Genomic DNA, 13168 nt, shown 5'->3' with positions numbered 1-13168 from the left:
TTCTGTAAAATACGCCGAGTCTGAACTATAACTTTAAGAAATTGTGAATATTGTAATACTATCTTTGTACTGGTAAGTTCCAACGCAAATCATCCAAGTCAGAAATCAAATGAACGAGCCAGCTGTTTTTGAGAGTTACCGTTTAGTTTATACGAGTTATATTTCGTGTGTATTAGAACTTTATAGTGCTAGTGAAGAATCCTTCCCCTACCCTAATCCTTATAAAGACTGGAGAATTGTTCACTAGTGTCAACACCTATTGAACGTTAGCGCCATCTTTTCCGTTTCCTAACGAAGTTTAAACATTTTTGACGTAACATTACACTTTCATTTTAACATGAATTATACTCTTTCGTTTTAGTTGTGTTGTGAAATTGCTTAGTTTGGTCCTTTATATTAATAGTAGATCTGCGGTCATTTGACTGGAAAGATGGGATTGTCAATTTCATCTTTATTCACAAAGCTGTTTTCGAAACAGGCCATGAGAATTTTAATGGGTAAGCAAGTCAATATCAAGTAACGAGAGTGTAACGATTTTATCGTCATACCTTTATCTAAAACAAGATTTATTTTATTGTTTTATCCATTATCATGTTTTAACAACTGTTGTTTTACCGTTAGTACCCTACTTTTCGCTTTTGTAAACTTTTCTGATTTTCACTATCTTGACTGAAGAACCAAAAAAACCATAGGCTACACTATATTATTTTCTATGACAAGTCTATTTAAATTAAACAGCTATTTCTTACAGTTGGTTTGGATGCTGCTGGAAAGACAACAATTCTGTACAAGTTGAAACTTGGAGAAATCGTAACCACCATTCCTACTATTGGTATGATTGTTGAATATATAGGCTTGTTGCGACGATGTATATATTGTAATGATTCAGTTTTCAACGCACGCGAAACACGAAAGAGAACGAAGAAGAAGGCAAATGAAAAGGGGCTTTTCGTACACACAGGAATAAGCGCTACAGGCTGTCCATATGTTAATGGCGAAAACAGATAGCTAAATATTTTTTAAAAGTGGATAATCTTGCTTTACTTGCATACAATACAACTAAAAATTTAAATTTCTGATATCGAATCAAAGTTTAACTGCTTTATAAATGTTTGACTAACCTAGATGTGAAATTACTTTGTCCATAGCCCCATATTGTCTTAAACTTTGTTTCCATTCTAATAAAGTGTTAGCAGAAGGCTTACCTTTGTAGCAGTGTGCAATCATTTGTTCATTTTCCTACCAGCACAACGCAAATAATCTTTTAGTGGCTCATTTGAAATAAAAATTATAAGTAATTTTTAAAACGTTTGAACTGCAATACATTTTATACCAAATGAACAATTTAATAGTTTATTTATAAACACTTCTTATTTCACAGGATTCAATGTTGAAACTGTAGAATACAAGAATGTATGTTTCACGGTTTGGGACGTGGGTGGTCAAGACAAAATTCGTCCTCTATGGCGACATTACTACCAGAACACACAAGGAATTATTTTTGTTGTTGACAGCAATGATAGGGAACGTTTAGAAGAAGCAAGAGATGAATTGCATAAAATGGTAAATTTTGAATAAAACATATATATATATAAGTATATTATACAGATTTTTTCAATATAAATGATAGATTTTGAATGAAAAGCTCCATAAACACTTATAGTAGAAAAACTGCAAAAAATGGTCAATTTTGAATGTAAATATACTAAAACTAATCCAAAATAATATTCTTCGAATTAATTTAAATGTTATACACAAGGGCAATTTATTAATTTAATTGATATTATTATGCCTAAAGCAAATTGAAAAAGCTATTTAAGCAATTACTCTGTTTTATTACAACTTACAAATAGGCTTTGGTGTATATGGGGATAAGTTTCTCCTAACACACTGTATTTTTATATAGATGTAAAGTTAAAAATATATGTCGTCCTGTTTTTCCCGTATATATATGAAATATATTATATATATAATATAATATTAAATATTATGTTATTTTTGGCAATATTTAAATGTAAAATGTTCATAATATTTTGTTTCTTTTTTCCCAACATATCATATACATATATATAAAAACGTATGATATATACAAGTAATAAATGATATATATCATATGTCATTAGTTTTCAAACAAATGTTCTTTATAACAAATTTTTAGATACAAGAAGAGGAGTTAAAAGATTCGTACATCCTTATTTTTGCCAACAAACAGGATCTTCCAAATGCTGTTCCATGTTCAGAACTCACAAACAAATTAAGTCTCTCGGAAATTAAACATAAAAAGGTATTTATTAAAAAAACCTCAAATTTAAATCTTTTTTGTGTTAATGGTTTAAATTAAATTTAAATTAAAATAAATTTAATTTAAAAGCTTCAGCATGGTATGTTGGTAAAAAATGCCAATTAACAAGCATGTCTGTTTCACCAAAGTGTATAAAAAAAAATAGCCAAACAAGTTTTTTTTCCATATTTTTTCTTTGTTTTTTAGTGGTATGTTCAAGCTGCATGTGCTACAGAGGGCACTGGGTTGTATGAAGGTCTTGACTGGCTTTCAAATGAACTGGGGAAGAACTGAAATGTTGCCTGATTTCATATGTTCTGCACTATTAGATTACTGACCATCCCACCTCTTGACAAAGGGTTGTAAAAATATAGAACAAATTAACAAAACTTGTCTGCAAAAGATGATACTTTGACTCTGGTAGGGTGGGGGAAGACGGGACACCTTTACCACATGATACCCAAATATGCTAATCGTGAAAAAAACAATTAACAACGGTCTATAAGAGTCGTGAGGATACGCTTGTATAATTCTTGTAATGTTCTTTGTTTACAACCAAATGGGACGAGAAAATAGAATGAAAAGGTGTCCCATCTTCCCCCAACATACTATAATGTTATGTAGAACTTATTGTACAGTTTTAATTCTATTTTCCAAGAAAACACTATTTAAACATTGAATGCTGCAGAGTAACCCCCCTGCAGTAGTACAGGTCTCTTATATTGTTATGGTGTGGTATTAGTGTACAGTGTCATATTCGTCCCCATTATGTAAAGTATATAGTTTTCTGGTGGCTTGCATTTGTAAGCTTGTTGTAGAGACTTATATTCTAACCAGAAATCTGCCTGTTATTTCAACATAGTAAATTGGTTATAAAATAACCCTGTTTAAGTCGTTACAATTGACACTACACATGTTATAATTAGATCTAAAAATTGTTACGCAACACCCGTGCAATCACATTTACGTTCAGAATCATCGTACCCAATGTTGCTGCTGTTTAATTGGCAAAGTACAGGGACTTGTAGCGTGTATTTATGATTGCAAATATAGTATTTATAAATAAAAGTTTGGAATATATTTAGAGAACTAAATATTAAAATGTGTTCACATGTGGTCGCTTCACAATGTTGTAGGGCGCAGTTGCACATCGGTTAACGCGCATACCTATTACCAACATGTGACGGGTCAAGGCCTGTTGCTGCTACTATTGTGGGCGAATGTTACGACAACTGCTCCAACCCAATGGTCACTGATAGGTGTGCTACTACTGGGTTGAAGTAATTGCCGCTAAGTGTATTACCCAAAGGGCATACTCCTACAATGGTAACAGCGACGAGCCTTGGGTTGGGGGCAGGTGTGCTAACCGTTGTATCACGGCCTATGTTGGCGAAGTAGTAAAGTATATTGAAGCAAATATTATTCGATCTTCCTTTAAAAGCTAATACTATAAAAACATTTTCCCGGTAACCATACAAAAGGGAAATCTGTACGTATGACTGCGTTTATTTATTATGGTTTCTTAAAACTTAATGTTCATAAAACTCTAGGAAATTCATGGAGAACTGTTAGTATTTATAGATCAATATATACAAATAAACTATGTGCGCGGTGGTTCAGAGCGCAGTTAAGTCGGTCATATAATTATAGTGTCGTTTTACGATATTTCGGTTTAAAATCACTTGTTGGAATACAAGCTTACGGCTCGGGTAATCAAGCCTTATAACGCAACGTTAATAGTTATGTGAGTGTAAACGTTTGTTTATAGACACCGACCGCATGGCTGTCGTTTGGAAAAGAACCATGTCCAGAGAATTTTTTAGTTTTATAGTAGAGTGGGGGAAGATGGGACATGTTATTAGTTTTAAAGTAGAGTGGGGGAAGATGGGACGCCTTTATCACGTAATATCCTAATACTTTTAACAGCGGTCTATGGGAGTCGTGAGGATACGGTTTTATAAATCTTTGAATGTTCTTTCTTTGTTACTAAATGGGACGGGAAAATAGAATGAAAGGCTGCCCCATCTTCCCCCACTCTATTATATGAACCAGTTGGAGTTCAAACGATTTAAATATTGCTTGTGGACATTAGGCCTATTGTATAACTATGGTGTTTATAACCAAGTGACTGTATACAAACCACGCTGCGCTGTACTTTAGTCATTACAAAAAAAACATCAATTCGTAAAACCCAGTGTTATTAATATAGTAAGCTCACAGCTATTATTTACGTGTGCAGACGCAGCGGTAATAATTTTAACGACCATTTTTGCAACGATGATAGAAAGAATTCGCAAATCAACTCAAGGACTATGGATATTTTTCGATCTTCTAGTTCGAATGTTCAGTGCAATTCAACATACGGCTGAGTTTCTTCTGAAGATATCGTCAGTGGCGGCAGGAGCATTTCGGATAGTCGCCCTTGTAGCATATCCATTCTGTTACCTTGCTGGTTTAATAGAGAAGAAACTGGGGATTGTACGACAACGAACATTTTGAAAAATACAAATTCGAAAGTTGAAAACAGAAAGAAATGATTTTACGTCACTGTTTAGTTTATTTTATATTTTATATTTGACTTTAGCTGTGTTTTAAATTTTAATTGGACAATATATACGTATATACAAGAAAATACCGTTCTTTATAATGAATGAACAGCTCAACTTGATTTGAATTTTTACTGCCCTGGTCCTTTTTGTGATCGCATAGCAATAGGTAAAATGTATTTATACGAGTATTTCCCACATTGAAGTAGTCCTTTTGCGGATAGTTTTTTTGCCTTCAGTGACCACTGGATTAATAAAAATCGCTGCTCAAACCAAACCAGTGCATACGTTGGGTTTGTATTTTTGGTTTGAATCGCCACATATCAACTTAGGTTTTACGAAGAAAACCTAAGTTAATATGGTGCAATATTAAGTTCTATAGTTAGTTTGTTATTATATCAATATGTTTGTTAAAATCACCCATGAGATATAAATTATTAAAATAACTAAACTCTATTATATAAATTAATTGTTTCCCACTTCTATCAACTGTAGATAGAAATCGTAAACAGTTACTTGTGATTTTTATTGTTACTATAAATACACGCGCGAGCGCGTAAGAATTTGTATTTGATCAACGTTGTTTTGGTTTGGTTTTGTGCATATAGTAATAAATAAAACTAACTTGTTTAAATTAATCAAGACGACGATCAGTGATGTTTTGCTGGTAATGTTTATATTAAAGAGTATCTTATACATTCCCGTATTTAAGAATCTGCGCTGTATGAGCTTTACTACCGCTATGCAGAAAAACATGGAAAAAACAGACAAATTTTACAACACTGACGCTTTAAATGAGTTGTCCAAAGAAGACTTGGTGAAACTTGCCATAAACTTTCAAGGTAAATACCGACAAGTTTTAAATAAAAACCAGAGTTCGAGCTCGAAGTTGCAACAAATGATAAAACGATTCCATCCGAGAAGAAAACGTAAGATGACGAAGATGGTTGATTTCGAATCTTGCATGTATAGAAGAATAGCATTGAAAGTTGCCTATTTAGGCTGGGACTATGAGGGCTTGCAAGAGAATGAAAACTTGGATGACACAATTGAGCGCATTCTACGAGAAGCTTTAAGAAGGGTGAGGCTCGTTCCTGCAGATCGTTCTATTTATTTTTCCAGGTGCGGACGTACGGATAAAGAAGTTAGTGCTTTCAGTCAAGTTATTGTTGTAAAAGTGAGGTCACTTTTAGCATCTGGGCCAGGTGTAATAACCGCCAATGTAGCTTATCCTGCAGAAGAGGAGAACCAAGAGGAAGGGGAAGAAGAGGACTCTCATGATCCGAAACACTCAAATCAAAATTTTCTTCCGGAAGTTTCTGTTCCCGAAAATAATGGTGATGTTGAAATGACAGATGGTGCAGAGCAAAGTAAAACTCCAGAAATCAATGACGAAAATCCAATTAAAATTGAAGAAAATGAATATGAGTTTACTGGGATGCTTAATCGTGTTCTACCCGCAGAAATTAAGGTCCTGGCATGGGCTCCAGTTGAGAATGAAGAGTTTAGTGCGAGAAAGCATTGCTTGGGTAGGGAGTATCGATATTATTTCCACAGAGGTAATGCGGATATTACGGCGATGAATGAAGCGGCAAAGTTATTCTGTGGGCTGCATGATTTTCGTAACTTCGGTAAAGTTAATGTTGTGAATTGTGTTAACTATGTGCGGAGGATCAACCATTTTGAAATTAGTTTTTGTGATGAGGAAAAGGGAGCCGGACCGTATCGCATGTGCTTTGCAAGGATTATTGGATCTGGGTTTATTTATCATCAAGTAAGGAGCATGATGGCGGTTCTTTATCTTATTGGTGTTGGTCTTGAAAAGCCAGAAATTATCACTGAACTTTTTAATATTGAAAAGCATCCAAAAAAGCCGTGGTTTGGCTTGGTTAAGCCGCATGCGTTGGTGTTATTCAACTCTATCTACCCGGACCTTAAATGGAGAATTGTCAACCAAGATGCACAACGTGTTTTAGAACATTTTCAAAACTTCTGGGGAAACTTGGCCTTAAAATCGCATCTTACTTTTAAGCTTTTAAAGTTAGTCGAAAATGATGAAACAATCGCTGTGGGTGGGGAAGATGGTCAAACTCATACAACTTACAAACAACTGGCATGTGATCTGCAGAGAGATACATTACTGCACGGCGTAAACAAAAAACTTCTGGTCGATTGTTACAACCTGAATAAGGATAGCTATAAAAAGATAATGGACCGTCCTGTAGGGAAGAGTTTGGAGGAACATCTGGAAGTTGCGAGGAAGAAGAAGAGGAAGATTGCCCCGAGTAATTCAAACTTTAAACTTCCTCCAATGGAGGTTGAAGCAACGGAAGATATTTCTTAATAAATATTGTAATGCATTTGTGTCATTAAATTTATTAAACTCAAACACTTTTATCAACCCTAATATTTTAATAGTGTCAATATGGTTTATTTTTTGGGGGGAATTAGTCTTTTAAAACTGATGTTACTTTTAATCTGCAGCAATAATTTGTTGCAGTTAGCATATGGTATAGAAGTCTAAGATTGCTGCTCGTCAAAACTGCTAACTGAGTTTAATAATTTCTTTTTTGAAATGTCTACCTCTGGTGAGTAGCAAAACAAGTTAAAATCTTGTGCATATTTTCTAGCTTTGACTGTACTGGCTTTACTCTACAGTCTACACACAAAATTTTAGGTTCGACTGTAATGTTTACGAATTTTCCAACCATAGACATTTATTTCATGGTATGTGTTAGTGTGTACGCTTACTTATGATAATGGGGTACTACTGAGTAACTGACCCCTGCACAGAATGCATTTATTGAACCATTGCTATGAATACATGTGTTGACCATCACTCATCAGAACATCATAATTCATGCTATAAAGTGTGTTTATAAAAATCCTTGGGGCTGAAATGGAAAGTTGGTTTAAAATCCCCCTATTATTTTTAGTTTAAAAAGTTTAGTTTAAAAAATCACATTTTTTTTTGTTTAAAATTTATTTTAAAAATCATGTTCTTTTTTCAGGCCCATATTTCGCAACAGCAGGCGATGATATTAAAATATGGGATGCTCAGGCCTTTCAGGTGGTCAAGCAGTTCAACTATCATAAAGGAAATGTGAAGGATATAGCATGGAGTAGGGACAACACGGTATGTTGAATTGTTGTTTTTATTATCATTATTAGTAGGCTTTGTTGCTTTTGTAATCTTTCAGGGAAAATATCATGTCATTCAATTATTTTGATAATTTGAAAAAAAAAGCAAGAAAAAGAGTGGGGGTTTTAGCTAAAAAAGGGATGAGAGTTCAAATTTACCGAAAAATGCAAAATAAGAAAAAAAATGTCCCCCAACCTGACCCTGGCTCCACCACGGATTCTAAATATGTTTTCTGATTTTTTTTGTTAAGTGACAATGTGCTTGTGCTGTGAAGATGTTTTGTCTTCTTTATTATTATTAATATCTTATTCTTACTTCATATCTTTGTGCAGATGATGTGCAGTGCTTCTGCTTCTGGTGACAAGCTCCTGGTAACAGATTGTCAGCTGAACCAACAAACCAAACCAAAGGTGGGTTCTATAAATTAAAGTGTGTTATTTGCCTAACTTAATACAAGGAATAAATATATACATAATACTGAGAAAGGGTAAGATGGGATACCGTTTACTTTAGCACCTAAATCTTACATTTCCTGATCGTGTTTTTAACAATTACCAACGCTCTTTTAGGGTCATGAGGATACGGTTATTTAATTCAGTAAGTATTCTTTGTTTACTACCAAATGCAGCGAAAAATGAGAATAAAAGCATGTCCCGTCTTACCCTACCCTACTAATATTATATACGATAGCCCACTTAAAAGGTATAATTGGTATTACATTACTAAATATCGGTATGTATACCGAAATAGTAAAAAAATGAATGGGAGGGGTTTCATTTATGGTTAACTGTGAAATATATTGACAGATTGTGGCCGAACACGCAATAGATGAGAATCAGACCTGTGTACGAGTATCTCACAGTGGGAGAAGAATGTATTCAGGAGGTATGGGGGGCGATGTTAATGTGTGGGAACGTGAAACAGGACAACTCAAGAAATCTTACAAGGTATAGGCGTAAATAACAGTTGTTCTTAAACTTTTTCCAGCCAGTTAGGTAAAACATTCACAAAGTCAAGTTTATCACATTTCACATAAAAATAAGTAAAAAAAAAGTTTTTACAGAATTTTCACTGTCACTGTTAACTATCAGTAAACCCAACTAATAAACAAACGCAGTAATTGAAACTTATTTCGTAGAATACCTACTCAAGCCCCACATAGTAAAAATATGTTTCACATAGAAAAAGGTGTAAAACATTTTGGAGTTTTTTTTACTGTCACTGTCAACTAAGTATAACAACACATTAATTAATTGGAACATATTTCCCAGGACACTCACTCAAGCCCTGTAACTTGCATCGCCGTGAATGAGTACGAATCCCACGTTGCATCAGGTAGCAACAAGGGTGATATTGTGATCAGGAATCTTGGCTCAAACGCAACCAGTAAACCGAAGTTAAAAAGTGAGGGACAAGCAGTTCGGTCGATGGCATTTTCACCTTGGAAGCATTCACTTGTTGGTCAGTGGTTTATTATATTTTTTTAATACAAATTAATTTTTTATACAAATGTTATAAAAAAAGTTTTAAAAAAGTGTTTTAAATTTTTTGCTTTTGTTTTAAAATTTAAAAAATGGTTTAATTTTTTTTTTGCTTTTTTATACAACATTATATTGTTATGAATGGAAATTTTAAAAAATGTTTATTTTAAAGTTTGGGAAGCTCTGTTCTTGAGTGAAAGATATTTATCTAATAACATGAAAGATATTTTAATAATTTTTTATGATTAATAGTCCAGTTTTATAAATCTATACAACTTTACCAGGCATGACAATGGATGATGGCAGCATCCATTTATGGGATACTTTACAATCTGCATTATATCATGAGTTTGTTGAAATACATAACGCACCAGCCATGTCATTATCGTTTTCACATTTTAATGATTTGCTCGTCTCTTCTGTTGGACTTGACAAGAAACTTATTATATACGACACCAAAAGCAAAAAGTAAGTTTCACTGTTTTGAAATAATTATTAATTACCCACAAAGTTACATTATGTTGTAACTCGTAAGCTGGCACGAAGTGTATGAAACAGAACACTCGCGTAATAACAACTGTCATTGTTCGGCCACGCTAGGATTAAGTTAGTTAAATTCATTTATTTATCCCTTTATTAATTCAGGTATTTAAACAAAGCAAGTTTGGACCAACCTCTCACTTCAGTAGCGTTTATGTTAGATGGTGTAACACTCATTGCTGGGTCATCGCTTGGTCAAATCTACCAACTAGACCTCCGATCAATGAGCAAGCCAGTCAAGGAGGCGCTTGGCCACTCCACCTCGGTCCAGAGGGTCGCGGTTCAAAACTCAGTAAAGGTAGATTTAAAAATTTTAAAAAAAATAAACATTTTTTTATATTTGTTTGTTTGAAATGTGTGTTTCAAAACGGAAATAAAGTTTTTTTTGGGTGCTAAACAACAAATCATGACATTAAACTTTTCCTGCTTCTTAAGCTGGTGTTAACAATGTGAAACGCAGGTTAAAAAAGAGCGATCTTCAAGCAAACGAAGAGTTGTGACCGAAAAATCATCGAAAACGGTTTCCTCTGACAGCGAAAGTAAAATTTGCACCCCTGCACCTACTCCTATCATAGGTGCGTGTGTTGCAATGTAAAAAATAATTTTTAAATTAATTCTGTGTAAATATTCTTTTAGCGGCTCATCTGGTATAAAACATTGTGTATTACTGACATGTCGTCTCTTCTCTGTTTGTGCTACAATTACTATTATGGAGGGTTTGCTGCCAAACAAAACATCGGAAGTACATTATATTTTATACCAGATGAGCCAGTAAACGAATATTTAAATAATACCTGGCAGCAGAAAAAAATCATAATATTAATTCTGTGTTTTTAGGTTTACATGATCGTCCAAGCCAGCGCTCTTTACCGCCCTCATCTGGCAAACCAACAACAACGAGTACTCGTCCACAGTTGCCGAATACTTCTACTTTTTTAACCAATACAGGTTTAATTACTCTCTACATCCAATTATTAGATATTTGAACTCGAAAGATAAAGTGACGGTTTACAGACAGTTTAAACACTTCATTTTGGGTAAACCAATTTAAAATACTTTATTTTCATGTTAACTAGTTTAAAAACTTCGTTTTGTGTAATCTAGTTAAAAAACTACACAATATAACCAGTTTCAACACTTCTTCACCAGGTTCACCCCCCATAGCAGTATCCACTCCTTTCCCCAACATATCAACCCCAGCAGCACACACATTAAGACATCATGCTGATGACTATGGGGACTTGATATCTCCTGTAAGAGACGATGCTTTTGGTAGGAACGATCACGAAACATCCGCAGGGCAACAAGGGTCGTTCTCCTTTTCAACAACAACTGGGTCCTTTAACGACGGTTGGTATTTTTAGGCTTAATTTTATTTTCAAAAAATTCATGTTTTGTTTCAAAAAGACCACTTGTAACATCTTCTAGGCTTGGTTTTATAGGCCTTGAAACAGAACGTTCTGGTATAATGACTGTTGTTTTCCGGCCACACGAGAATGAATAATTACATTCATTTAGTTTAGCAAATTATATTTATGTCATACATTACAAAAACTACTTACAAAGTTTTAAGCATGCACAAGGTGTATGAAACAAGAAACCAGTGTTATATTTACTGTCTGAATTCCACCATTCAAGGACAGTGTAACAATTTGTACTTTTTACCAGATATAGTTTCACCTGTTGCGAACCACACGAAGGCAGTAAAGGGGTTTCAATATCATGGCATTGCCGGTAAACAAAGCAACACACGTACGTCGCCCCATCCATTACGACAATCCAGCAACCCCGGTCTTAATGGGCACAGTAATAAAGCAGAAAACCAAACCAAGCCAGCAGAGCTTTCCAACCACCAGAGAATAAAGATGGAAAAGTTAGATGTAACAGATGGTGGATCTGTTTCATTACAGACTACACTGCATCATTCAATTAATGAAAGTAAAAAGCAAGATCCTGCACCTGATTCATCTCAAGTTAGGATAGAAGAAACCAAATCCACTGGTAGGTTTTATATGGGTTAATATTGTGCTGTTTTATAACATACAATGGAAAAAAACACTCTCACTTTTTTGTTCTCGTTAAATTATATTAACAGTCGAGGATCATAAAGAGAAAGCTGAGACCTCTAACCAAGCTGTAGCTAGTTCGAAACCAGATGCAGCTTCCTTTCAATACCAAGCAGAATTTATTCGGAATATTGTTAAAGATCTAGTAGATGAAATGAGGTAAAGGGCGTACATGAATAAATGTAAATTATTTATTGTCACACGCTGGGGCGGCGACTGTCGTTGTAACACAGGTGTTCTGTTTCACACACCTCGTACCTGCTTACAAGTTACCATTAATGTAATTTTGTTGGTGGTTTTTTTATTTTAACCTCTAGGTTAGGCAAGCGTGATAACCATAGTGTAAAGTTATATACATCAATTTTGTTTTAGTTTATAATTTAATCCTAAAATAATGTCTTTTATACAGAGATGATGTTCGCTCTCAAGTCAACGAGCTTTCTACCCAGATGGTGAAACTTTCCATCTTCCAGGAGGATCTCTTCCGGGAGTTACTTCTCCAGAACAGATGCGGGATCAATGAGCAATTATTGGAAGAGCTGGAGAGAGTGAAACAGGAGAACGAAAGATTAAAACGGATGCTAAGATGAAACACTTCTCTTGCCTTGGCTGTGATGTGGTCTAGTGCCTTTCTTTATACTTTACTTATTAGAGAATAAATTTATTGCGTATAAAAAAGTAGTGGTTTCTTGGTCAAGAGTTAGGTAAACGAATGTAACTTATCATCGCGTGGCCGGAAAACGACACTCGTAAACAGGGATATTCTGTTGCATAAACCTCGTGGTTATTTATCTTTTATAGGTGTTGTTATTTATGAGTTTATGATACGTATTGTTAAACATGTGGTCTTTCATTGGTCCGTATAAAAAAAGTGTTTGTTTCGTAGTTCATAGAAATGTGGCTGTTTTTAAGTTGGTGATGAATTGGGTATGGCTAAACCTTTGGTCTTGCATTAAAAAATTGAAAAATACAAAAAAAAATAATCGCCCAGAATTTAACATACGTGGTAATTCGTAAGCTGACACGAGGTGTACACCTGTGTTATAACGACTGTCGTTCTTCGGCCACGCGAGGAAAAATAAGTTACATCATTCCTTCGATCATTCATTGGC

General features: G+C 34.5%; 3 protein-coding genes across 4 annotated transcripts; all 3 read left to right on the top strand.

Annotated features, from left to right (window-relative positions):
• The first annotated feature begins 340 nt into the window (after positions 1–340).
• Positions 341–3370, top strand: LOC100182217 (ADP-ribosylation factor 4-like). Its single transcript, XM_002130518.5, has 5 exons — positions 341–497; positions 752–832; positions 1382–1563; positions 2159–2284; positions 2489–3370. The coding sequence occupies exons 1-5, from the start codon at positions 431–433 to the stop codon at positions 2573–2575; spliced, it is 543 nt and encodes a 180-aa protein (XP_002130554.1). The 5' UTR covers positions 341–430; the 3' UTR covers positions 2576–3370.
• A 2000-nt stretch (positions 3371–5370) lies between these two features.
• On the top strand, positions 5371–7314 carry LOC100175216 (tRNA pseudouridine(38/39) synthase). Its single transcript, XM_002130621.4, has one exon. It carries the CDS (start codon positions 5498–5500, stop codon positions 7169–7171), a length of 1674 nt encoding a protein of 557 aa, XP_002130657.1. The 5' UTR covers positions 5371–5497; the 3' UTR covers positions 7172–7314.
• Positions 7306–12734, top strand: LOC100177529 (protein NEDD1). 2 transcript variants are annotated; one of them, XM_002130705.3, is made up of 13 exons: positions 7306–7415; positions 7839–7963; positions 8302–8379; positions 8776–8916; positions 9241–9430; positions 9735–9918; positions 10096–10288; positions 10451–10565; positions 10828–10938; positions 11140–11340; positions 11659–11991; positions 12086–12215; positions 12466–12734. In XM_002130705.3, exons 1-13 carry the CDS (start codon positions 7403–7405, stop codon positions 12644–12646), a joined length of 1995 nt encoding a protein of 664 aa, XP_002130741.1. In that variant the 5' UTR covers positions 7306–7402; the 3' UTR covers positions 12647–12734. The 2 variants fall into 2 exon arrangements, with proteins under 2 accessions (XP_002130741.1, XP_018671122.1); XM_018815577.2 differs by having other exon boundaries at positions 12083–12215.
• The last annotated feature ends 434 nt before the right edge of the window (positions 12735–13168 follow it).

This window comes from Ciona intestinalis, unplaced genomic scaffold (assembly GCF_000224145.3).
Source record: "Ciona intestinalis unplaced genomic scaffold, KH HT000094.2, whole genome shotgun sequence".
NCBI lineage: Eukaryota > Metazoa > Chordata > Ascidiacea > Phlebobranchia > Cionidae > Ciona > Ciona intestinalis.
This window is presented reverse-complemented; position numbering and strand designations above follow the sequence as displayed.

Bases quoted from the DNA above. Each gene is read 5' to 3' on its own strand.
- LOC100175216 (XM_002130621.4), top strand. From the start codon at position 5,498: ATGTTTATATTAAAGAGTATCTTATACATTCCCGTATTTAAGAATCTG.
- LOC100177529 (XM_018815577.2), top strand. The intron at 8,380-8,775 runs GTGGGTTCTATA...ATATATTGACAG, and splicing joins ACCAACAAACCAAACCAAAG to ATTGTGGCCGAACACGCAAT. The intron at 8,917-9,240 runs GTATAGGCGTAA...CATATTTCCCAG, and splicing joins AACTCAAGAAATCTTACAAG to GACACTCACTCAAGCCCTGT.
- LOC100182217 (XM_002130518.5), top strand. From the start codon at position 431: ATGGGATTGTCAATTTCATCTTTATTCACAAAGCTGTTTTCGAAACAG. The intron at 498-751 runs GTAAGCAAGTCA...TATTTCTTACAG, and splicing joins GGCCATGAGAATTTTAATGG to TTGGTTTGGATGCTGCTGGA. The intron at 833-1,381 runs GTATGATTGTTG...CTTATTTCACAG, and splicing joins AACCACCATTCCTACTATTG to GATTCAATGTTGAAACTGTA.